Genomic DNA, 26,149 nt, shown 5'->3' with positions numbered 1-26,149 from the left:
AGATACCTGAGGGGTGTGAGCTACAACCGGTCTCCGCAACTGGTTACAGAGCAGATTAAACATTAAACCAAGATTGAATCTTTTGTTGTTGCAAGACGGAGTCAACCCCCTCGAGTGCTGACGACAGATCATTGATGTCCTACTCTGCTGTGTACCTTGCACCTACACACAGCACACCCAGCACGCCCATCCCCAGCCAGCACCTTTGCACAGCTCAACCATCCTCACCAAGCACTTTCTCACAACACAACCCTCCCCAGCCAGCCAGGACGGGGATACGCTGCACCATGAAGTACAATACAGGTATGGTACTCTATGGCTCTCTTCGTCTCTTTCTCTGTGTCTAACAACAGCTTCTGGAATGGGTAATGAATTGTAAGGTTGTAAGGTTGTAGGTTGGAACAGCATTAGTGATTCGTAAGAAAGTAATGACATAAGTACGGTTTATTAGGATGTTGGTTCTATTAACACACTTAATTAATACCCCTCCCCCCAAAAAAATAATACAAAAAATTCCTTTAATAGCATTCCTTTAATAAAGGGTCTCGGACACAACCTGTCTGGTTCCTCACAGTGCTAGAACAGTGGAAGTCAGCCGATAACTGGAACATGACACTGCGGAGATAGCTACATTTACAACCTGCAGACCTGTCTCTGCCCAGAGGCTGTGTGCTCTGTGTGTGTGTGCTTTGTGTGTGTGTGCTTTGTGTGCTTTGTGTGTGTGTGTGTGTGTGTGTGTGTGTGTGTGTGTGTGCGCGCGCGCGCGTGCGTGGTGCATGTGAGTATGTGTACATGCATATCTGTGTGTGTATGTGTGCGTGTGGATCTGTGTGTGTGTGTGTGTGTGTGTGTGTGCATGCGTGCATGCAATAGTGTGTGTGTGCGTACTGTGTGTGTGAGACAGTTGAGCTAGGAAGGAGGGTATGAATTCTGTATACAAATGAGAAATGCTTGGATCAGGCCTGGTGTGCCAGGACATGTGAGTATACTGAATATCCTTCATACAGCCTATTGGTCAGTTTAGCACATTCAACACGACAGCCGCCTTGATTTACTTGAAAAGCTTGACATACTGTGTTGTGTCCTGTGCCTCTGCCTCCTTCCGTGTCCTCCTCCATTTCTGTCTCAATTCATCGATCCTCTCATCCCTGTAGACTACCCTTACGAAAATAGAAGGGCGGGACTCTGGAGAAAGATGAGTTTTGTGAGGTAATGATCAGCTCTGAGTGCGTCCAGTAACGTCCGTACGGACGTCTGGGAAAGAGTTGAGTAAGAGATGAGTAACACAGCTGGCTAGGTGGTCTGCATCAAGGTTAGCCGGGGCAAGGTCACTCCAGAGTCACTGCTGCAATGAATGGAACTCGAGATGACTGAGTCATTGTTCCATTTCTCTCATTGCAGGTCTTGAGAGTGCCATGGAATTCCCAAGGTAAGTACCTTCGTTATCCTCATCATTGAAGGCTGGTGGAGGTAGAAATCAGAGGACAGGCTCATTGTGATGCATGGAACGGAATAAAGAATGGTATCAAACATTTTGTGTTTGATACCATCCCTCATTCCGTTCCATGCATTACAACCGTCGTCTGATTTCTACCTCCACCAGCCTCCACTGACCTCATAGTCCCCTTTCGATGCATACAAATATCTCTAAACAGTTTGTTTGCTAATACATAGACATCTTATAATCTTCCCATCTGTCACAAACATACATGAATGGCATTCTTGAAACAAAGTTCACATTTTAAATAAATCTGTCTTTTCATCTTTCCATGGTACTGTAGGTTCACCTTTAATCCTAAAGAGGGGATTGACAATCCAGCCCTGGTCATATCAGATGACCCAGGTAAGGTGTTGGCAGCTGTGGACAGAACTCCCACAATCCTTCCTTCAACAGCATGTTGTATTAGTCCATGATATGAGTTGTTCAGTCACAATAGTCGATAAGTCGATAACACCCATAATTAACCCGTATAGCGTCATTAAGGCCTGTATAATAAATCTGTAATATACATTATTATTATTATTCTAGAAATCTATATCAAACACGTACATGACAGTGTTTTGCCTTGTCCTCTAGAGCCGGACCAGAGTCCTGTGCCACGGCTGTGCCAGGTGAGGCGTAAGGAAGGCCAGAGTTTTGGCTTCCATCTGTGGTGGGAGAAAGGTTGCCATGGTTACGTGATCCGTCGGGTGGCGGCGTGGGGTCCTGCTGAGCTGAGTGGTCTCAAGGACGGGGACAGGGTACTGGAAGTCAACGAGGAGTTTGTTGGCAATATGGAGTTCCCCAGGGTGAGAGAACATTTCTCAATGTTTTTCTTGTTTAATTTATTGGGTAAATAAATAACCATTTAAAATCCACAATCATCCCTGCAGAGGACATACAATACTGTAACAAACAAACACTACTTAAAATACAATACAATACAATACAATAAAATACAATACAATACAAAATAACACAACACAACACAACACAACACAACACAACACAACACAACACAACACAACACCATACCATACAATTCAATACAATACAATACAAGCAATATCACAACACTACACAGAAGGGAAAATAATTAGAATTGGAAATCAGCCTTAGTTTCTCTCCTCTCAGTATCCTCTCCTCTGATTGGCAGGTGGTAGAGAGGATCCAGGGGTGCGGTCCACAGCTGGTTCTCCTGGTCCTGAGTGGGAATGAGTATGAACAGGCAGTGGCCCAGGGACAGGACCTCCAGGCTATAGCCAGAGCCCAGAGAGGAGAGGCCTGCTCCAGACCCAGACTCTGTCACATCACCAGACACCCGGCCATGGGCCTGGGCATCAGCATCAAGCCCATAGATGGTAGCAGTAGCAGTTGTAGAAAAGCATTGAATAGACACACAGTACATTTTAGAAATCGTGTGTGGTGCTACCTTTCTATGGTATGTTCACTGCATTGTCTTACGTCAGGTATCCTCATTGTAGCGCAACGCCGCTTCGACCCAGTCAGTGTGGACAGTGTCTACCTGTCGTAAGAGAATGATGTTCTCTGAGGTGACGTTGTGTGTGTTCCTGCAGGTCAGAAGGGTAGTTATGTTCTGAGCACGGTCCCTGAAGGTCCAGCAGAGAAGGCAGGGGTCTGCAGCGGTGACATGCTGATCTGGATCAACGGAGCCGTGGTGTCGACGCTCACATACTCCGCTCTCAGTAAAATGGTAAACAACCCGCACAGTATTTTCTCATTTGAAGTGTTCTGGGTCCCACTCCCACTGTGGTTAGATCAGCAGATCTGTCTGGGATTGGACTGGAAAGAGTGATGGGAGAAGGTGCTCGCAATTTCATTGGATGTTACATTCCAGGAAACCTCCCCCCACATGCCACTGGAATGGGTTGCTTATTTGTTATGTGTGCCGTCTTTTCCGACTGGGTAGGACTATTTTGCAGAGAGTTGTTGCTCAATTTAAAAACTTAATTCTGTTTTTTTGGAGCTCTGCCCGAGCAAGGTATTTGATTAGTTTAACATATTGCGTGGCGTCACTCATTTCAACCTGGTTTCCACCACTTTGTAGCTACTTTCTCCAAAGGATTTCCCCAGGCTTTCCGAACTAGGAAAAACCTGGTCTCAACAAGATTAGTCCCACTATAATTAAACAAAGTATAGCTTTTAAGGCTTAGTTGAGCCTTCATAAACCATTTGTGAGGTCTACTACATATTGTAGATGCAATTCATTCCGAAGCAAATGTCATGCTATAGTTAGGGTGCCACATTCTTCAAAGCATAAGAGCAGCTGACTGTATCCACACTAGCATACCACTAAGAATGCATGGCCAATACATTGCTACATTCTACTGTATAATAATAATAATAATAATAATAATAATAATAATAATAATAATAATAATTTATTGCATCTATAAAGAGCTTTTCATATACAAGAAAAGAATAAAATCCTTTTTTTTAATAATTATAAAAAAAAAAAAAAAAAAAAAAGATATGATGAGTATATGGGTGGAATGGTGGTGTGGATGGACATTGGAACATAACCAACACAAATATTACGATTCGATACCATTCCTCATTCCATTCCCTGCATCATAATGAGCCCGTCCCCCGATTTCTACCTCCACCAAGCTTGCCTCTACATGATTTACTATGTGTTCCTCACACCACACTCCGGCTGATGTCAGCTTGCCCTCCTCAGGTGAAGAAAGGTGGCGACCATGTGACGTTCCTGGTCATAGACAGTGAGAGTGAGCGCAGTTACATCCGACGGAAGCTGCCCATCTTGCCCTTCATGGCAGGCTCTCACAACCTGCCCCACCGGCCCAGGACCATGCACCTCGTCCAGGGTTCAAACGGATACGGCTTCCTGCTAAGACAGGAGAAGCTGGTGTACTCGGGGCGTATCGGTGAGAAACACACTCAACACACAGAAAACATACAGTGTTTATTAGGCTTTGGGTCGATTCAGTTTCAATGTTGTGTTGTAAATCTTGTATCAAAATTGTATTCAGAAATTGAAATAGCCTTTTTTTTTTTTTTTTTTTAATATACATTTCAAATCATCCCCTGAATTTCTGAATTGAAACAGAGGTGACTCCAACACAGTGTGCATGAAGTATACATGAAGTATACATGAAGTATACAGAATGACATTAATTTATTGAATATAAAACGGTTATACAATTAGGCTTGGCATATTTGGATGGCTCCGCTCTTTTGAGAGCTCCCTGCCTGGGAGTTATAAACGACTACAACGCATAACTTACAAATTACATGGCAGGGAGCCCACACACCTATCAACCCCCCTGATAGATGCAGACAGAGCAGAACCAAAGCAGGAGGAGGCTGGGGGTGGTGGTGGGAACAAAACAATAGCAACTCTCATAGCACACCAACAGTACCAGCAACAACACTGTAGACTACAGAGAGGGGTATAGACTACAGTGAGGGGTGTAGACTACAGAGAGGGGTGTAGACTACAGAGAGGGGTGTAGACTACAGAGAGGGGTGTAGACTGACCGTTTAAATAGGCCGCCATGTCAATGTGTAACAAGCGATGTGTGGCGGATGGAAACAGCTGATCTGTCACCTGACAGACAGCTAGCACTGACATAGCATGAACTAAACTCGCTCCATAAAACGGCTGTATGTCCCCCTCCCCCCCCCCCCCCCCAGCTCACCTTCTGAGGGAAGTGGACGCAGGGAGTCCAGCCGAGGATGTTGGGATGCAGGATGGCGATCTCCTGCTGGCCGTCAATGGAGAACCTTCAGAGCCGATGGAGCATGAGGACATCGTCAGGAAAGTCAGGAAGAGTGGTCAGCGTGTTAGCCTCACCAGCATATCGCAACAAGGAAGAGACTTTTACACACAGGTGGGTTAGTATAGTAGGCCTAGACAAGACTGTGTATTCACTCTTGCTTGAGAAATAGAACCCTGCTGCCCAAGTCTATGATACTTATAATGTATTCTACAGTTATATAGTCAACTGTTTTACAGTTGTATTGCATCCACTATGTTTCCTGTTTGCTTAAAGCAAACATCATTATTGGCTATATTATGCTGAAATCTCCATTTCAATTACACTATAACTGTTTTTTTAAAAATAGAAATAACTATAATGTTGTAGTGTTGTATTGACTGCTGCTGCTTTCTTGGCCAGGTCTCCCTTGCAAATTAGACTTTGTGTCTCACTGGGCTTCCTGGTTAAATAAAGGTTATTTAAAAACTAAAACTAAAAATTCTCTGTTTCTTGCTACAGTTGGATATACCTCCTCTGTTGTTCGCTGATGACCATCTCCCAGACAGGGAGGAGGGGAGGACAGAGCCCCCCAACACAGAGAACTGTCGTAATCAAGAGGAGCATGGGTCACTTCCATGTCCCAGACTGTGTGTTCTGGGCAGAGAAGAGGCAGGCTTCGGGTTTCACCTGGGCTGTGTGCAGCATGAGCCAGGGACCTTCATAGGCCAGGTACTGCATTCAAACACCATGTAATAATAATAATAGCAATAATAATAATGTATTACATTTATAAAGGTCTTTTCATTATCCAAGACTAATCTCAAAATGCATAAGATAAAAGATGAAATAGAAAAAGCAAGCAAATCAAATATATATAACCATAATAAAAGCAGCAATCAAAGTTTAGGAGGAAGAGTAGGCCAGCCGATAAAGATGCATCTTCAGGTCTTAATGTACATGTTGTCTGACCTTGAGGTAGAAATCGGAGGACGGGCTCAATTGTAATGCATGGAATGGATCGAGGAATGGTATCAAATATGTGTGTTCGATACAATTCCTCATTCCATTCCACGCATTACAATGAGCCTGTCCTCCAATTTCTGTCTCCACCAGCCTCCCCTGTGGACATCACCATATTTCCAGAAGTAGATAGACTATTTGTAATGTCAGCTGAAGTAGTTATTCTATTAGTGAAAGCTACCTTCAGTCAAACTGTCCTTATATTGATTGCATTGGAGGCAGAAATTTAAGGGGAAAAAAAGTGGGTTGATACCATCCAACTCAGTTAATCCCTGTCCCCAGGTCCGCCTGATCCTGTAACAATAACAAGTGGTGGAGATGCTACCAGCCAGACAGCAGCTGTAGTGTTCTCCAGGGTTCTCTGGAAAGAGGATTTTGCTTGTCACCAGTGATTGATTGCCTGATGCTTACTAAAACTAAGTGTAAAAGGATAGGTGTGGACAGATCCAAGTCATTAGTGCAGTTCCTTGTTTGTTCCTGTAGGTGGTGGTAGGTGGTGCAGGACAGAGGGTTGGACTGTGGGAGGGAGATGTGGTTGTGGAGGTGAATGGACAGAACGTGGAGACGGAGTACTTTGAAGACGTTGTGATGCTGATCAAGAAGAGCGGGTCATACCTGAAACTGCTGGTCGTAGAGAGGTCAGGATATGAAAGGCTGAAGCAGTGTGACCTTCCAATCGTTCCAGGAGTCACACTCCACAGCACTCAGGTGAGAAACACGCACGCGTGCATGCACGCACGCACACACGCAAACACACACTTCATAGTGAATTGTGACACTAACTATTTGATCTAATGTGTTTCAGGTTTCAGAAAAAATTGACAATGCTTTCTTGTGATGGAATTTGAGGAGTGACCAAAGTCATCTTGAGTAACACAGATAGGTGTTATGTTGGACCTGAAAGAGGAAGATCTGCCACAGCTACAGCCAATGATGATACTGCAAAGCAATTTAAAAATTAGATCAACAAATCCACATGCAACCAGAGAGTGGTTGTAAGACTGTAGATTCTTAGAGGCTGGACTGTGTCCACTCTCTCATCTACTCCTGGTCAGAGCGATGCTGACAGGACATGACCTGCCTTGACCCTGATAAGGGTTTAATTTACACTTCAAATTATTTAATTATTTCTTAATAAGTGTGTGAGAAGGGGACAGTGAGATTCGGGTTTAAATTAAAAATAACAAAATCTAAGTGGGGCTTTAGGCTTTGAGGATGCAGTGATTCAGTTTGGTCATTTAAAGTTACACATATTTAACAGTAGACTTGATAAGCAGTAGACTTAAAATTGCCTAATGTATACCACTTCAACTTCAGTGATGTACCCTGTCAGGATCTGAGGAATTATGTACAGTATGTTCATTTTGAGTACTTTAATTTTTGTATAGTTTGCCTATTTATATGGTGTTGTATGTGTCATGAAATTAAACCAGATATGACAAAACCTGCATTAAAGATGAATTCTTGTGGGCATAAATATGGGTTGACATGGAGACTCCAGGATGAGCCATTTTTCTTTCATCTGTCAAATTGCCATGTAGGCGTGAATAAACAAAAGCAGGCAATTAGGAGAGAGTGGTAACCGGGTGCGGAGTGACTATGGGGCCTCAGACACCTTGAATCCTAACCCTAACCCGGACCCAAACCCTAACGCGGACTCTAAGATGAACCCAAACCCTAACCCGGCCCCTAACCCTAACCCGGACCCAAACCCTAACAAGGACTCTAAGATGAACCCAAACCCTAACCCGGCCCCTAACCCTAACCCTAACCCGGACCCAAACCCTAACGCGGACTCTAAGATGAACCCAAACCCTAACCCGGCCCCTAACCCTAACCCGGACCCAAACCCTAACGCGGACTCTAAGATGAACCCAAACCCTAACCCGGCCCCTAACCCTAACCTGGACCGGAACCGTAACCAAAAATGTGATTCATCCTGTATTTATACGGGGAGATCTTACTGAGACCTGAGTCTCTTTTACAGAAGAGCCCTGTAAGAACAAGATACATGGCAAACTGGAATAAGATAAAAGAAACATCCAGACAAAATCACACAAGGTGACCAATGACTCTAGCTTCAGTTCTTCCTGAAGGCCATTCCAAGAAGATGGAGCATGAACGCTAAAAGCCGTTCTCCAAGTAACTGTGGAAGGATAGGGAACCTCCAAAACTAGTCTTGAGATCTTGTGTGATCATTTGTGACCCTCCAATTCAAAAGTAGGGTACAGTATGATGGTAGTTTCGGGAGAAGGGTGCTTCATAAACAAAAGTAACCCAACCCACATTCTGGTATAGAGTACAATGATAAGTGGTGTATCTGTTGCCGGTTATAAACCAGAGCACATTGTGATATATAGCATCCAATTTTAATGTGTTAGTGGGAGCATGCATATATAAAATATCGCCAGAGTCAATCACAAAAAAAAAAATGTGTCGCTTGGACTATTTATTTCCTACTTTCATAGTCTAAGTCTGATTCTAACTTCCTTAATTAGATTTTATATATGGAATTTAAAAGAAAGATCATCATCAATGTAGACGCCCAGGTATTTATAATGAGAAACTCGCTCAATTGAAGCACCACCCAAAGTACATACGCATAAATCATCAGATGCATTTTTCTATGATCCGGGAAATAACATATACTTAATTTTTCGTGCATTTCGTGCAATTTCAATTTAACAAGGGCTTTCTGAAGAGCAGTAAATGCAGCCTGATACTCAGAAAAAGCCTGTTCAACTGTAGGGGCAACAGAATATATGACAGTATAATCGGCATACAAATTAAGGTTACAGTGTTTTTTACAAATAGTAAAAAGGGCCGGACCAAGAATCGAGCCTTATTTGTTACACCCTTTGTTATATCCAGAAAACCAGATTTGACACCATCAGAAGATACATACGTTTGTTCTATCTGTTAAATAGTTTTCAAACCATCTACATGACGCCTGGTTAAGACCTGTTTCAGATAACCTCTGGATAAGTAGGTAATGGTCAACCGTATCGAATGCCTTGCTGATATTGTGCCATGTCCAGGTCTAAAGCCAGACTGGTGCACATTTAAAATACAATGGGAAGTTAAAAATGTTCTTAACTGCGAGTTGACCAAGGACTCTAGTACTTTGGAGATGCAGGATAGCTTCAATATTGGACAATAGTTATCTAGGTCAGAGGGGTCACCACTGTGGCGGAGAGGGAGCATATGGGCTGCCTTCCAAACATTGGGAATAACGCCTGAGATAATTGTCAGAGTTAATGACTTCGCAATCCAGGGAGTCGAAAGCGGTAACATGAAAGAATCAAGCATATCAGCCCCAGTGGATTTCTTAACATCAATCTTAAGCAAGGCATCAAGCACATCACAAATAGAAAATGGTTGAAACGAAAACAGTTCAGTTAACTGAACTTTCAACAAGGCAGCAGAGGTCTGGGATGCACCGGTCAACCGACCGAACATCGTCAGCTAAACAATAGTTTTTCTCAAAATGTTATTAATTACCAATTAATAAATTCATCATCAGTTTGCAGGCTCAGTGAGGTCCCTTAGTCTCTCCCAACCAGGTGCACCCATCGGGTGAAATGCTGTGTCAGAGGCCATGTTTTTTAGGCTAGACCAGAACTTGGTAGCTGGTTAAGCGAGTATTTTACCTGAAAATGAGTCCACCATACTGTACATGAGAAGTGAACCAATGGTGAGCTAGTAAAGCACCTATCTTACACATTTAGATGATTTACGGGTCATATATAATCCCTATATCCCTTGAATCTGATCTATTGACCACATTTGCACAGAAAAAAGGAAGAGATAGGAAGGATACAGTAGGCCATCAGCACACACCCACATGAAGACATACAGTAATGTACCCTACATTGCAATAGTCTTTAGTAAGGTCAAGTCTTTATTGGATTGAATATGACAGTTGCATTTCTTCTGTACAGAAGTGTTTGACTGAGAGAAATGGTCAAGTTTGTTATAATACATTTCAACAGGACTTTGGAATAAATGGTCAAAATAGCAAAAATCGAATCAATTTTAGGTCTGGGTTTATCTCTGCACCGTACACTCCAAATTACATTTTAAAATCTTGCCTGTCACTGTTAGATCTTTGGTTGTTTCCAGAAGCTGGGTATTCCTTAAAGGGACTTCTTTAACAAAACTGTCTGGGCTAATCAACTACAGCCAAGGTCAGGGGCAAACCAGCTATTTAAAAAAAGGTGGAATATCACTTTAATCATAAAGATGTAACCCAGGCATTTGTGTTGTAAGAAACATATAATATTCTAATTATGAAGACTTAAGACATCCACAGTACTGTGTTCAATAAGTCAGTAGTGTCTGAATTGTATCTCTGTGTGATATTAGAAATATCAACAGTTGTTAATATACAGTATGTGGCAGTGGAGATATGTTTAAACATTAATTTCTAAAGATAATATATTTGCCTTGTATTTTAAGTACAAACTAAACTCAACAATATTGCATACACACATACAGTACATAGTGTAGAAACAATAGTAAACATAGTATAAAAATGTTTATACATTATTTCAACTAATTAAAATCTTGATAGGCTTTGAAAATTGATCACAGTGAGAGAAACAGAATATACCCTGTCAGCAGAAAAATTACATCCCAGATCTGGCCCATCCCAGATCTGGCCCATCCCAGATCTGGCCCACATCCTTTCTATAAAAAGGCCAGACCTTGGCCAGCATGTAGATGTGGCCCAGATACAACTTTGTTCCGTTGTACTGATCAACCACACTCAGACCAAAGATGGCCTAGTTACTACAGGAACGTATCAGAACCACATTCCTCATACTGTACCAGAGCTGGCCCATAGCAAATTGCCAACTCACCCAGTGCTGGGCCGCCACATTCGGACCAGGTCTGGTCCTTATAACCCTTGCGGTATTCGGCACTGAGCCATATGTGCCACCGGAAGACCAGATCTGGCGTAATCATCCACTTCAAGTAAAAACCTACTTTTAAGACAATATAAACAAGTTAATAATAATCTACAAGGATTTGATTTTAATGATTAGAAAACAAACTCAAAACTCTTGAATGAATTGACAAAAGAAAGTTTGAAGAAAGGCATTGTAATGATCATATGAATACAGTTATATAGTCAGTCACTCTCTGTCTTTAAAACAGACACACACACTCTCCAGTGCAACAGTAGAATGTCCTCCTCTGACTTGGCAACGGCATGTAAACATTCTCTGTTTTTGGTTCTCTTTGCAGGTCCAACCAGTGTCTCTCTCTGTGGCCCCTCCCCCCCCCCCCCCCCCCCCCCCCCCCCCGTCAGTGTCACTCTACACAGTGTCTCTGTGCTCTCCTCCGTGCCGTCCGACATACACAGGAGCTTGGAGTCCTGTTAGCTGAGGTAAAAAAGTATGTGTTTCAGGAGATGCTTCTTCTTCTCTGTTCGCAGCGTGATCCTCAACATCCCACCACACCACAGTTCCATGTAGGAGAACAGTTCCATGTAGGGGAACAGTTCCATGTAGGAGAACAGTTCCAGTTAAAGTCCAGTTTGTTTTTTCTGAGCAGCAGTTTTATGGTACAGTACTGAGATATAGAAAACAGGAAATGGAAACCATGTGATGGGGTAGAGTAATAGAGCCAGGGGGAGGAGCCGTAGAGGGGGTGGGACCTATCTATCGTTCTGACTTGACCTTGTAGCGTAGCACCAGGTAGGTGGCCAGTCTGAGGATGAGGAAGAAGATGCCCAGGACGATGAAGTCCATGTAGAGCTTAGCGTCTTCCACATCCAGCAGCTGGAGAACCTCCTCAGGCTTCTGGAACTTACAGACCTTCCCTGGACAATGTAACTCAGAACGGTTCATCCCATATATGGACAGGATCACCCCTTCAAAGCCATATCTGGGAGAAAAACACAAATACCTGGGGATTATTCCTAAAACAGAGGTCTGATCTGTGTACAGCATGTTTTTGGTCCAGACCAGCACTAACACAAGTCGTCAAGAGTCTTGATTGAGTACCGTAATAAGCTGATTGGTCGGTTTGATCAGGTGTGTGTGTTAGTGCTGCACTGGAACAAAACCAACCCCCCTCCCCCCCCCTAATGCACCTTCCCTGGTGCATTAGTACTGTAGGTCATACCTAACGTATGACACATAGGAGCTCCACTGCAGGTAGTTGGGAATGGTGTCGAAGTTGACAAAGAAGCCAGAGAACAGAAGGACCGGGATGGCTGTGACGGGGCCCACAAACGTGGCTACCTGTGGAGACGAGACAGGTAGAGGGTCAATGATGACACACATACAGTTCATACTTATGATATAGACCAGGGGGAGGCTGGTGGAGGTAGACGTCGGAGGATGGGCTCATTGTAATGTATGGAATAGAATATTATCCTTTCACAGTGTCATTTTCAGCACCATTTAAGCGGCTATGGTACTATGGCCAGCCCAGAACAGCTCAGCTGGCTCAACTTGGTTTAGCTCTGTAGTGTGAATTAGGGTTAAGAAAGCACTGCAGGGAGGCAGATGGTGATGGAGGGTGTTTGGTACCATTCCTAATTCCATTCCGTGCATTACAATGATTGCTACCTGCACCAGCCTCCCCTGAAGGACAGGTACCTGTAAGGATGATGAGGCAGCACCGACCAGCAGTCCTAGTGACTGGGCTACGAGGGCCGTACAGGTGGACAGGGCCATGAAGAGCAGGTACCTGTAAGGATGATGAGGCAGCACCGACCAGCAGTCCTAGTGACTGGGCTACGAGGGCCGTACAGGTGGACAGGGCCATGAAGAGCAGGTACCTGTAAGGATGATGAGGCAGCACCGACCAGCAGTCCTAGTGACTGGGCTACGAGGGCCGTACAGGTGGACAGGGCCATGAAGAGCAGGTATCGAGTCGCCTCCGGGGGCTGCTCAGTCATCCAGTACACTATACTGCAGTACATGATGGGACAGATGACCTGGAGATGGAGAAAGACAGGGCAGTACCTGTGAGACTGTTCTGCACTTCTGTTTGTTTTATGGCATTGGGTTGTCAGACATTCAGTGCAGACACTTACGATCCCCACCCCCACCCCCGCCCCCCCACACACACACACACACACTCTGCAACAACACCGACGGCTCACCTGGAATGGAATGTCAGCCATAGTCTTGGCCAGGTAGTAAGCCTTCAGGCTGTACCAGTAGTTGAGATGTTCCCTCAGAAACACTGACATCTCCAAAGGAACTACAGGGGCATACAAGGTACAACTAATAGGTAAGTGCAAATAAATTTCATGCAATCAAAATCTGCAACTTGGTCCTCTGTGTGGTCCTCTGTGGCTCAGTTGGTAGAGCATGGTGCTAACAATGCTTAGGTTGTGGGTTTGATTCCTACTGGGACCATATATACTGAAATGTATGCACTCACTGCAATGCAAGTCGCTTTGGATAAAAGCATCAGCTAAATGGCATATATGTAACTTTTATTTCATCAAGTTTCATCATGTAACCCTGATTAACAGTACCCCCACCCCATCCCCCCCCCCCCCCCCCCCCCCCCCCCCGCCACACACCATCCTCTTTCTCTACTCACACGTGAGCACGGTGGGCATCAGAGCTCCGAACATGACAAAGAGCATGGAGAAAAAGAGGAAGCCTGTGTTGTTGAACACCTTGCTGGCGTCATTGCCGATGTTGAGGTAAAGCAGGCCTATCAACAGTCCTATAGAGATGTGGGACATCAATCTGAGGTGGGTCAACACCTGTAAACAGAGAAGGACGGCACACACACACACGTCAATGACTGGCACGTCCCTCTCTTGAAGAATTATTGCACTTTCAAGGTAATGTTTATCATTTATTATTATTTGAGTGATCCCATCCTTCGGTGATCCTCCAGTATCCTATACCACTGGTTAAAACTCCATGTTGCATGCTTGTGTTACAACAACAATCAGAAGCGCAACAGAAGCACAACAGAAGTGGAACAGAATCTCACAGATGTGGATTCCATTCCATGCATCACCTCCACCATTCACCCTCCACCAGCCTCCCATGTGTACGCTACTGTACCTGGTCTCGACATATCGTTATGAACGTCCTCTTGAAAAGGATGCAGAACTGTGTCATGGTGTTCGTGGCAAAGGAATGGCTCTCTATGTGTCCTGAGTCCTGGGGAGAAAAGATGAGCTAAGCTGAGATGAGCTAAACTGAGATGAGCTAAGCTGAGAGATACAGCAGAATAATAGATATAATGAGATTAACGATGCTTTTATTGCACAATTTCAACTGTGTATCCGAAAAGGGTACGAGAGAGGGCATTATATAATGTTAATATATAAGAGGGCACTATGTGATGTTATTATATGAGAGGGCACTATATAATGTGTGTGTGTGTGTTATTATATGAGAGGGCACTATATCATCTTATTGATTGTGTGTGTGTGTTATTATATGAGAGGGCACTATATAATGTGTGTTTGTGTGTGTGTGTGTGTGTGTGTGTGTGTGTGTGTTATTATATGAGAGGGCACTATATAATGTGTGTTTGTGTGTGTGTGTGTGTGTGTGTGTGTGTTATTATATGAGAGGGCACTATATCATCTTATTGATTGTGTGTGTGTGTATGTGAGAAAGAGAGAGGCTCTGGCACTCACATTGGCGCACTTTGAAGGACAGACAGAGTTTGCATCTTTTTGGTCACACAGCTTCTTCTTATCCTCTAAGGCACACATTCCTCCTTGGACAGCCTCAAACAGGACAGGATTCAAGTCCCCGTACTCCCCCGATGCCACCTCGATGACTGAGCCAAGAACATAGAGGGTGCTAGGTTAAAGGTTTTAGCTTTAGGGTCAATGTTGTGGTATTGTACTAGGGTTAAGGTAAGGTTGAGGGGTTAGGGATAAGGGTTAACTCACTGAAATCTGCAGGGTTGTGGTACCTGGGGCAGTGGAGGCCCAGGGTCTTCAGATAGGGGATGAGGTAGGGGACAGGGCCTTTGTAGATACACTGGCCTTGGCTCAGGATGTAGAGCTATGGACAAGACAGTGGCTTGATTGATCACTCTGATTGATCACTCTATCATTATCTAACAGGGTGGCGTGCCAGCAGCCTCACCCACCGTGCATCCCACTGGTGGCTTGTCTGGGAAGCTAAGCAGGGTATGCCTCAGTCGATCCTTGGATGGGGTCTTTCGGATGTAAACCCAGGTTTAAAAACTCTTGAGGCATTTGGCATTTGGATCCCATGGCACTTATTGCAAAAATACGTGTGTTAAATGCTGATGTCCTAGCAAAATTCCCAATCCAGGGCACCAGGGGAGGCTGGAGAAGGTAGAAATCGGAGGACGGGCTCATTGTAATGCATGGAATGGACATTCCTCATTCCATACCATGCATTACAATGAGCCCATCCTCCGATTTCTACCTCCACCAGCCTCCCCTGGTGGTGCACACCCTGGGAATGGACTGGGACACTGCCCCGTGGAGTCCACTGAACTGCACAAGATTCGATCTATCCAAGTCCTTGTGTTACTCAGTGTTACAGTAATGTACACTCACCGGCCACTTTATTAGGTACACCTTGCTAGTACCGGGTTGGACCCCCTATTGCCTTCGGAACTGCCTTAATTCTTTGTGGCATAGATTCAACAAGGTGCTGGAAACATTCCTCAGAGATTTTGGTCCATATTGACATGACAGCATCACGCAGTTGCTGCAGATTTGTCGGCTGCACATCCATGATGCGAATCTCCCGTTCCACCACATCCCAAAGGTGCTCTTTTGGATTGAGATCTGGTGACTGTGGAGGCCATTGGAGTACAGTGAACTCATTGTCACGTTCAAGAAACCAGTTTGAGATGATGTGAGCTTTGTGACATGGCGCGTTATCCTGCTGGAAGTAGCCATCAGAAGATGGGTAAACTGTGGTCATAAAGGGATGGACATGGTCAGCAACAACACTCAGATAGGCTGTGGCATTTAAACGATGCTCAGTTGGTACTAAGGGGCCCAAAGTGTGCCAATAAAATATCCCCCACACCATTACACCACCACCACCAACCTTTGAGTTACTGTTGCCTTTCTATCATCTCGAACCAGTCTGGCCATTCTCCTCTGACCTCTGGCATCAACAAGGCATTTTCGCCCAGAGAACTGCCGCTCACTGGATATTTTCTCTTTTTTGGACCATTCTCTGTAAACCCTAGAGATGATTATGCGTGAAAATCCCAGTAGATCAGCAGTTTCTGAAATATTCAGACCAGCCCGTCTGGCACCAACAACCATGCCACGTTCAAAGTCACTTAAATCACCTTTCTTCCCAATTCTGATGCTCGTTTTGAACTTCAGCAGGTCGTCTTGACCATGTCTACATGCATTGAGTCGCTGCCATGTGATTGGCTGATTAGATGTTTGTGTTAACAAGCAGTTTAACAGGTGTACCTAATAAAGTGGCCGGTGAGTGTATAGTTCAGTGACGTGTTGTATTGAAGTGTGGAGCAGAGTGAGAGCGAGGTATGTACTGTACCTTATCGAACATCTCAAAGAGCTTGGCGCTGGGCTGATGGATGGTACAAATGATGGTGCGCCCCCCTAGGGCCAGAGACCGCATCAGAGAAACCACCTGGTAGCAGGAGGCACTGTCCAGACCACTGCACCCCAGAATACAGAGAGAGAGACAGAGAGAACTTGAGTGTAACAGGTGTGCTGCTTCGACATTTGCCTTGGCTGGGTGCTCTGACATATATACAGTAATATTGACTTCAAATGAAATCTGAAGTTCATGGAACAACGACAAAAGGCGACACAGGACAGCAAGCACATCACCTCATTTCACCTGTTACAGAGAGAGGACTATCTGTAATGTACTGTATCAAGTTCTATTTGTTACTAAGCTACATGGGATTAACATGGTTGTGGTTTCAGGGTTAAAGGTCAACACTGTTTTGATGTAAAACTCAAAGACGACTCTGTATGTTCCGCAGTTTTATCACTAACTTCCCTAAATGTTCATTACGTCTCTGACATTCAATCTCTAAGAGATGTAATACTATCAAAACAAACCATTCTGCTTTGGCAATATTGACGTATACCCTAAGTCTCTAACGTCAACCTGGGGCTGGCTGGTGGAGGCAAACAAGGGTCCTGTTTCCTGCTCCAATAAACAGCCACTACAGCTGTCATCTGGCTGATAGCATCACCATAACTGTCTCATTACAGGGTAAGGCAGGGGATTGGGGATCAACTGATATCAACTGTTCCAAAACATATTTACCAGGGGACACTGGTGGAGGGAGAAATTGTAGGATGATCTGGACACTAGGGGGTAGCAGACAATGCCACATGAACTAACTGGCACAACAGGTGGTCCTTATTATTCAATTAGGATCTTCCTATTTAAGTTGGAGGTTTTTGTAATTCCTGTGTTTAGTATCTTGACTCTCGCCAGTGGTGCATTTCTCTCATGGTCCTCTAGGACGTGTCTTAGTTGTTCTAGTTATATGTTATTATTTGTTATTCGAGGGTTGTTCCTGTTTAACCTATGGAATACCTGAAGTAAAGTGGCTTTGCCTTTGAATTGCATTCCCTTGTCTGGTCTCCTCTCTGCGCCAGGGTCCTACCCCACACAACCTCACAGCAAGCTACCACCCAGCGGAGTTCGACCAGATGGACCCATCGGAGTTCGACCAGATCTGTAACGTGGTTTCCCACCAGGCAGGACTACTGGGGCGACAACAGGAGCAACTTACCCAAATGGCAGAAGTACTTCGGGCACTTACCCTCTTCGCCCAGTAACCTCACATTCCCAATCCCGGAGTGGCAGCTGCCCAAGCCTCAACTCCCAGTGGGTTGATCACCGAGAGAGACCCCCCAGTTAATCAGTTCCACCAACCCAGGATCCCAGCTCCCGAATGGTATGATGGCCACCCGGGAAGACGCAAGGGGTTCCTTACCCAGTGTTTCCTAGCATTTGAGCCACACCCCTCCTTTTCCAGACCGAATGGGCCAAGGTTGCTTACATCATCTCCCTGCTCTCAGGGAAGGCCTTAGTGTTGGCTACAGCAGTGTGAGAACAACCTCCTGTCTAACCTATGGAATACCTGAAGTAAGGTGACTTTGCCTTTGAACTGCATTCCCTCGTCTGGTCTCCTCTCTGCGCCAGGGTCCTACCCCACACAACCTCACAGATACCATTCCTCATTCCATTCCTTGCATTACAATGATCCCATCCTCCGATTTCTACCGAGCTCCATGTTCTTCACTCCCCACAGTTGATGGATCTAGTGGGACTACTTTTGTTTATTTTCTTGTATATTGTCCCACAGTATAATGTGCTGTTGCTAACACTGAATTGACCCTCTGAGATGAATACAGTATTTCTGCCTCTCACCTGGTGGGCTCATCAAAGAACATGACTGGGGGGTTGTTTACAAGCTCCAGGGCGATGGCCAGACGTTTACACTGCCCTCCAGACAAAGAGCTGGTCCGGGTGTGAGCACACTCCTGCAGCCCCAGGGCAGTAAGGATCTCATTCACCTAGAACAGGAACACACGCACGGACAGACGCACGCACACACGCATGCATGCATGCACACACGCGCACACACAGAGAAATTATCATTTATTTTCTTTCATAACGGTGTAAACATAAACCATGTAGCTACGCCCAGTTACTGTAACATGTTCCCTCTCCAACTCACCAGCTCCTTCTTCACATCCATATGTTCATTGAGCTTCAAGTTAGCTGAAACCTTCAATCAAATTCATTCAACACTGTAATTTGGCAACATATAGCAGTAGAGTATACGTTCAAACAGCAGTCGGCAGTATCTCAGTCGTCTTGGACACCTCAGAAGTCTATTTATTATAGTTATACAGAATATCGTAAATGTTGTTTATGTGTATGTGAATTGGTTTGTACTAATAAAACTACTACTACTGAAGTCAATCTCTGCAGCACAATCACACATCAAAAAACTTGACCAATCAGCACGTGTCTGTTCCCTCACCATCATAGCTTCCCTGACGGTCAGGTGTGGCAGCAGCATGTCATCCTGCATAATGTAGCAGGACATTTTCCGGAAGGTCCGCAGGTCCCTGGGTTTCCCGTTCACCAGGATCTGTCCCTTCATCCCTGTTTCCCTGAAGAGAAAAAACACACACAGAGGAGAAGCACACAATATCTCTCCTGTGTGTGTGTGTGTGTTCATGTGTGTGTGCATGCGTGTGTGCGCGCATGTTCCTGCAGACTCTGTACACGTGTAGTAACAGATGATGTTGTTCCCAACAACATTTTTTCTCATTGTATATTAGGGGTATAGAGTGACAACATGAAACCTTGGCTCCTGTATCCCTCTGACTTCCCAGCAGTTATAACTACCAGTGGAGGAAGAATTTGGAGGACAGGCTCATTGTAATGCAGGGAAAGGACTGAGGAATGGTATCACCTCAGTCCATTCCATGCATTACAATGAGCCCGTCCTCCAATTTCTACCTCCACCAGCCTACCCTGCTGGGCTGTCTCACCTGTAGCCTGCCAGGATGTTCATCAGGGTGGACTTGCCCGCCCCTGATGGCCCCATGATGCCAATCAGCTCTCTGCTGCAGAACCTCCCTGACAGGCACTTCAGTAAGGCTTTAAAACCTGTTAGAACAAAAAGAAAGAGAGAGAGAGAGAGAGAGAGAGAGAGAGAGAGAGAGAGAGAGAGAGAGAGAGAGAGAGACTATAGTTCAGCCCATAGATACTGCAGACTACTTCTACTTCACAGAGAACATCAGTAAAACTGTTCATCACAACAGCGTGCTGTGCCACTCATAGCTGGCCTTTTGAAAACATTATCCTCATTGCCGCACCATTATCAGAGGTTCATTGATATTCAGGTCAGATGGGGCCAGGGTTTTCAGATGCTGACCTGTTTCAAGGTGCTAATGTTCTCTCACTAGAAGCCTGTTAGCCCATCAGCTCCTGGCTATGGCCACAGAAATAGAATTTTAATTCCATAGTTACAGCAGATAAATTACTGAGACATCACTGCTCCAATGAGTTTCCCCAGAAGCTTTGCAGTGCAAATATCATTTTTTTGTCCCAAGGCTCAGGACTGAATATAGACTGAACAATGAGCCAGGCTTATATGCTGGCACTAAAACAAGGCATAGGTGTAGCCAATTACCTAAACAAGGTGAACACAGGAAAACAATGAGGATTATCTGGCGGCCACTGGTGGCCAGTGGAGGAAGCAGCAGGAGTGAGGAGGATTCCTCACAAAAAAGGAGGAATGTTGGAAAGTTTGTGTTTCTTCGTTAAAGAGATGCTGTGAACACATGCTTTGGAAAGAAGAGACTCAGATAACAGTTGATCCCAGTTGATCCCCGATCCCGTAATGAGACAGTGGTGGGCATGCTATCAGCCAGAGAACAGCTGTAGTGTTCTGTAGTGGAGCGGGAAACAGGATGCTTGTTTGATCCCAGTGTCAATCAGCTCTTTATCTCCGCAGAGCCTCTTCGCTTGTTTGGTCTTAAACTAAGCAGTGTGGATAAAAAAAAAAATCAATCCAATGAGATAAGAAATGAATCTACGTTATATAATGAACCATACAATCAACACTAGCCAAAAATTTGATGTGAAGAATTAGTGACAAACATCCTGTAGCATCTCTTTAAACATGTAGCTATGATAAGGCTACTGAATATGGCTCGTTAGGCTATAGTACATTCAGCCAGTTGTTGTTTTCAGCTGTGAAGTCTGACTGGGTCCAGAGAGGGATTCCTCATAGGGAGGTATTGACAACATCATTGACTCTGTATTAACAAGCAGGGGCTATGGTGTAGGAAACCTGCTGTATAATGGATGTATGGTCAATAATGCTCTTTAGACACAGCTGACGAAGCATCCTAATGATACACAGAGAACATAATGACTGTGTACTGGAATGTGAGCTAGTCATGCAGAGAGAAAGTGTTTCATTACTGTTCCATTCAACTCTCAAGCTGTGTTTTGCATCCAAAATATTAAAAAAAAACCCCGATATAACCCAGAAGGCCACAGGCCCCCAAGGCTCAGGGAACAACAGCACTGAGGGAGCCCGATTTCTAATAGCGCCCACTAGCGTCTCCTGGTGGACATGCTTTGTAACAGTTGATCCCCAGGTTTGCCCGATCCTGTAATGAGACAGTGGTGGGCATGCTATCAGCCAGAGAACAGCTGTAGTGTTCTGTAGTGGAGCGGGAAACAGGACGCTTGTTTGATCCCAGTGTCAATCAGCTCTGTATCTCCTCAGAGCCTCTTCTCTGGTAAAGCACGTCACTGGAGACATGAAAATGAAAAATATTTGGCTGCTAAATGTACTCCCACTATGATATATTTGAATATTCTTCATTATTTTGCTTTTCCCATCTTCCCAGACATGGAGCCAGTGTGTAAAACTTCAGGTTAAAAGAAAAAAAACGGTCTTCAGCTTTATTAGTGGCTGGTCACAGTTAGCCATGTTACTTCTACTAGCAGCAAATACAAATATGTTATCACATTCAACAATCTGGCTAAATAGCTGTATTTACAGTATACTATGGAGTTTCCTATACAAGCTTGCTATGTTTGCCTTCAGATATTTTCGTTGTCATGGTATTCTTTGATTGTGATGCAATCATTTTCCCAGCGTATTCTGTATTCTCAGGGCTTCTTCAGACTCTGTCATGGGAAACAGGCAGCTCCGTTAACCCTTACATCCCTGCATAGTATAGACGCTAGGTGTTAAACTGTCTATTCTGAGGTGGCCTATAGCTTCAAGGTTTGAGTTCAGCTCAGGGATTAGTACTTTTTCATGTTTAATTGTTTAGAGAGGCTTATCTCCAGCTGTGCATCACTAAGTACCTCATGGAGAATGTACTGTATGGTGTGTGTGTGTGTGTGTGTGTGTGTGTGTGTGTGTGTGTGTGTGTGTGTGTGTGTGTGTGTGTGTGTGTGTATAGTGTATGTGTGTGTGTGTGTGTGTGTGTGTGTGTGTGTGTGTGTGTGTATATGTGTGTGTGTGTGTGTGTGTGTGTGTGTGTGTGTGTGTGTGTGCATGCGCTTTTGTACATATGCGCGTGTAAGGAGCAGATTTCCACATGAAAGCAGATTTCCACACTCTCCAAGCCTTGATTCAGAATGCAATGCTAAATAAAGCAGTGACATTTCAAACAACCTTTGATACAGCTGAAACTCTGTTTTATGAGATACCGTATGAGAGGCAGGGTAGAATGGAAGACAGGTGGCTAGAATATAGACAGTATAAAACACAGCATGTGTAACATAGGTGGTTCAGAGACTACATTCACATAATAAGTAGCCTCGCCTGAGACCTGAACATTAGCAACAATGCCTTGGCTTTAGCTCAGTGAGCTGAAGTAGTGTTGTGGTACTCAGGGAATCCAAGTTCGAATCCTGTCGACCTCACATGCGTGACCCCTGCATGTTTTACCCCATACTCGGTTTGTATACAAACATGTTATTATGGCCAGGGGTGTTCTAGGGGAGTGGACTCAAATTTTTTTTGCCTTTCTGTCTCTGGTGGCTGCCTCTTCTGATCGTGTGCACATGCAGAAACACAACAGCTAATGTCTGATACTGCAAGTCCATTTCGGGGAGTTTTACTATTATTAGGGAGGATGTTCAAACTGAATTTTGCCACAGCCCATATTGATTTCCCTTCACCTGACACCTTGGCTACGAGGATGCAGCCCCAGATATAGATTGATTAGAAAAGACATTGATCAATTAGATTCAATCAGTTAAATCATATTAACTAGAGTGGACATAACCATTCAAAACCACAGCCACATCTTTACAAGCCTGTCAAACTCTACTAAATATACACTACCATGATGCAATGTATTGTGTAGTATCATCCAGCATGGTGTGGTATGGCCCTATGGTATGGTATGGTATGGTACGGTATGGTATGGTGTTGTATAGTATGGTATGGTATGGTATGGTGTTGTATGGTATGGTATGGTATGGTATGGTATGGTATGGTATGGTATGGTATGGTATGGTATTGTATGGTATGGTATCGTTTGGTATGGTATGGTGTTGTATGGTATGGTATGGTATGGTATGGTATGGTATGGTATGGTACGGTACGGTATGATATTGTATGGTATGGTATGGTACGGTATGGTATGATATTGTATGGTACGGTATTGTATGGTATGGTATGGTGTTGTATGGTATGGTATGGTATCATTTGGTATGGTATGGTGATGTATGGTATGATATGGTATGGTAAGGTATGATATTGTGTAGTATGGTATGGTATATGGTATACTGTATGGTATAGTATGGTATTATATGGCATAGTATGGTATGGTATGGTATTATATGGCATATTGTATGGTATGGTGTATGGTATATGGTATGGTATGGTATATGGTATATGGTATGGTTTATTGTATACAGTATATTGTATGGTATGGTATATGATATATTGTATGGTATGGTACGGTATGGTATACGGTGTATGTTATAGTATAGTATATAGTATATGGTATAGTGTATCGTACATATATATATATATCCTGAAACTCCATGGCCGTTTTGTTGTCAAATTCCAGGGCCGTTTTGTTGTCCCAGTCTGTCCCGGGCTGATGTAATGTTGAGGGGGAGGGTTAAATCATATGGTATGGTTTGGTATAGTATGGTATCATATGGTTTAGTATGGTATGGTATCATATGGTATAGTTTGGATAGTATGGTATTACATGGTATGGTTTGGATAGTATGGTATTATATGGTATGGTATCATATGGTATGGTTTGGATAGTATGGTATTATATAATATGGTATGGTATGGTATCATATGTTATGGTATAGCATGGTATGGTATCTAAAATCAAAGACCTATGTATGTTTCTCTGTCTGCCTCCCCTGCATCTGCTCCTGTTGTTATTCTGTACAGTCAGGAAGAGGGCTGAGCAGCGTCTGTACTACAGAGTGCACTAGCTAGCGACCCTCCTCTCCCCTCAGCCTCCACGCTGTCTGCTCCATTATTGATGACCTTAGCTGTCTCTGACTTACACTACAGGAAGCCCACAGGGTACACACGCTACACACCAACTACAATGCTACAGCATCTCTCTCTCTCTCTCTCTCTCTCTCTCTCTCTCTCTCTCTCTCTTTCTCTCCCCCCCCCCCACACACACATACACACAAGCACACATATGTCTGTATGATAACATGTCAACCCCCTAGTCTTCAGTTAGGTGACACTAACTGTTTCTGAAGGCAACACAATAGCACCAAATTGCATCTAGCATTTGGTGCTATTGTCTATAGATATCTCTTTCTCAACCCAAAGTAGCATATGGATCTATACATGCAGTGCAGATTAAAAGGTTAGAGTGTAATTCAGTTTGAGCTGTATTGATTGTAATAACACACACACGAACACGCACACGCACACACGCACACACGCACACACACACACACACACAAACACACACACACACACACACACACACACGTATCATGCCCAACCTTCCCTAGCATCACAGGATTAATCCTCTATCTCCAATCAGCTGGCACTGACAGCTCCCAAGGCAGTGGAGGAGTCAGAGGACGTGTCTTCATTCTCCTTATTCCTCGGTTCCCTCCCTCTATCTCAGGAACACATCACGGTCACATTCAGGACTGTGCAACTTACTGAATGTTGCAGACAGTCCTTGTGAGGATAGACAGACAGACAGCTAGTCATATGGTGGTGAATTATTTACTGTTACAGCGAGAATGGACAGAGAAGCAGAGGCAGAACAGGGGTGATGCTAAGGCCCCAGTACTAATGCATGAGTTATTCCCTTTATCTCTCTCTCCTTCTCTCCTTCTTCTTCCTCCCTCCCTCTCTGCCTCTCTCTCTCTCTCTGCCTCTCTCTCTCTCTTTCTCTCTCTCTCCCTCCCTCCCTCCCTCTCTCTCTCTCTCCCTCCCTCCCTCTCTCTCTCTCTCCCTCCCTCCCTCTCTGTCTCTCTCTCTCTCTCTCTCTTTTGCTCTGTCTCTCTCTCTCTCCCTCCCTCCCGCTCTCTCTCTCTCTCTCCCTCCCTCTCTGTCTCTCTCTCTCTCTCTCTTTTGCTCTGTCTCTCTCTCTCTCACCACTGTCCACAGAGCACCTCACCTTCTTAGAACACACTACTACCTGGAGCGTTCATAGGGAAAGCACAGTGAATGGGTCCTACAGGAATCACCAGATGATATGCATTCATTTGTGTACAGTATGATGGACAGACACTGATTTCCCAGCCAGCCCCTACCCCCTACCCTCTAGCCACTCCTGTACATCTGACGAGTGGCCAGGGAGAAGGGAGTAGGGGTCAGGGGTTAGGGGTTAGGGCTCAAGTGTGCGTGTTGTGTTACAGTACCTCTCCTCCTCCAGCAGGGCCCTTCCTGGATGATGTAGGAGATGTCCTTGAACTCCAGGTCCACGGCCGAGCGCTTGGGCAGGTGGGAGAAACGCTGGGCCTCCGTGATGTGGTTCTCCACCTTCTTCAGATGGGTCAACAGAGATGGCTCCTGGCTTCCCCCGTTACCAATACAGATGGTCTCTTCCTGGATACCCCCGTTACCGTTACACATGGTCTCTTCCTGGGTACCCCCGTTACTGATACAGATGGTCTCTTCCTGGCTCCCTCCATTACTGTTACAGTTGGTCTCTTCCTGGGTGCCTCCGTTACTGTTACAGGTGGGCTCCTCCATCGGAATACTGACGGACTCAGGCTCTGAGGGCTTATCGGCCATACCAACAATCTGAGAGAGAGAGAGAGAGAGAGAGAGAGAGAGAGAGAGAGAGAGAGAGAACTATTTGGCTGAGTTCTCCTTAGAAGATCAAATATGATAACCCTTGCGTTTAGCTCTTTAAAGAATCTTAGACACACAAATTCATAGCTAAACTACTGTACATACCGACCGA

At 44.6% G+C, this 26,149-nt stretch overlaps 2 protein-coding genes across 2 annotated transcripts; one reads left to right on the top strand and one right to left on the bottom strand.

Moving 5' to 3' along the window:
* Positions 1–1,415: 1,415 nt before the first annotated feature.
* On the top strand, positions 1,416–7,226 carry nherf4a (NHERF family PDZ scaffold protein 4a; the record flags this gene model as incomplete). The annotated part of the gene is made up of 10 exons (XM_083694748.1): positions 1,416–1,429; positions 1,782–1,843; positions 2,078–2,289; positions 2,637–2,841; positions 3,058–3,194; positions 4,182–4,389; positions 5,159–5,355; positions 5,743–5,952; positions 6,727–6,951; positions 7,049–7,226. 10 exons carry the CDS (start codon positions 1,416–1,418, stop codon positions 7,079–7,081), a joined length of 1,503 nt encoding a protein of 500 aa, XP_083550874.1. The 3' UTR covers positions 7,082–7,226.
* Positions 7,227–11,909: 4,683 nt separating this feature from the next.
* On the bottom strand, positions 11,910–25,977 carry LOC310822946 (ATP-binding cassette sub-family G member 4-like; the record flags this gene model as incomplete). The annotated part of the gene is given in 15 exon segments (XM_083695532.1): positions 11,910–12,135; positions 12,376–12,494; positions 13,037–13,195; positions 13,364–13,464; positions 13,813–13,981; positions 14,292–14,390; positions 14,876–15,021; positions 15,137–15,251; positions 16,746–16,869; positions 18,609–18,754; positions 18,919–18,969; positions 19,228–19,360; positions 19,745–19,862; positions 25,602–25,782; positions 25,921–25,977. Coding segments are annotated over 15 exon segments (1,944 nt in total).
* Between the last annotated feature and the right edge of the window lie 172 nt (positions 25,978–26,149).

The sequence above is a fragment of the Argentina silus genome (genome assembly GCF_951799395.1).
Source record: "Argentina silus genome assembly, chromosome: X".
Classification (NCBI taxonomy): Eukaryota; Metazoa; Chordata; class Actinopteri; order Argentiniformes; family Argentinidae; genus Argentina; species Argentina silus.
This window is presented reverse-complemented; position numbering and strand designations above follow the sequence as displayed.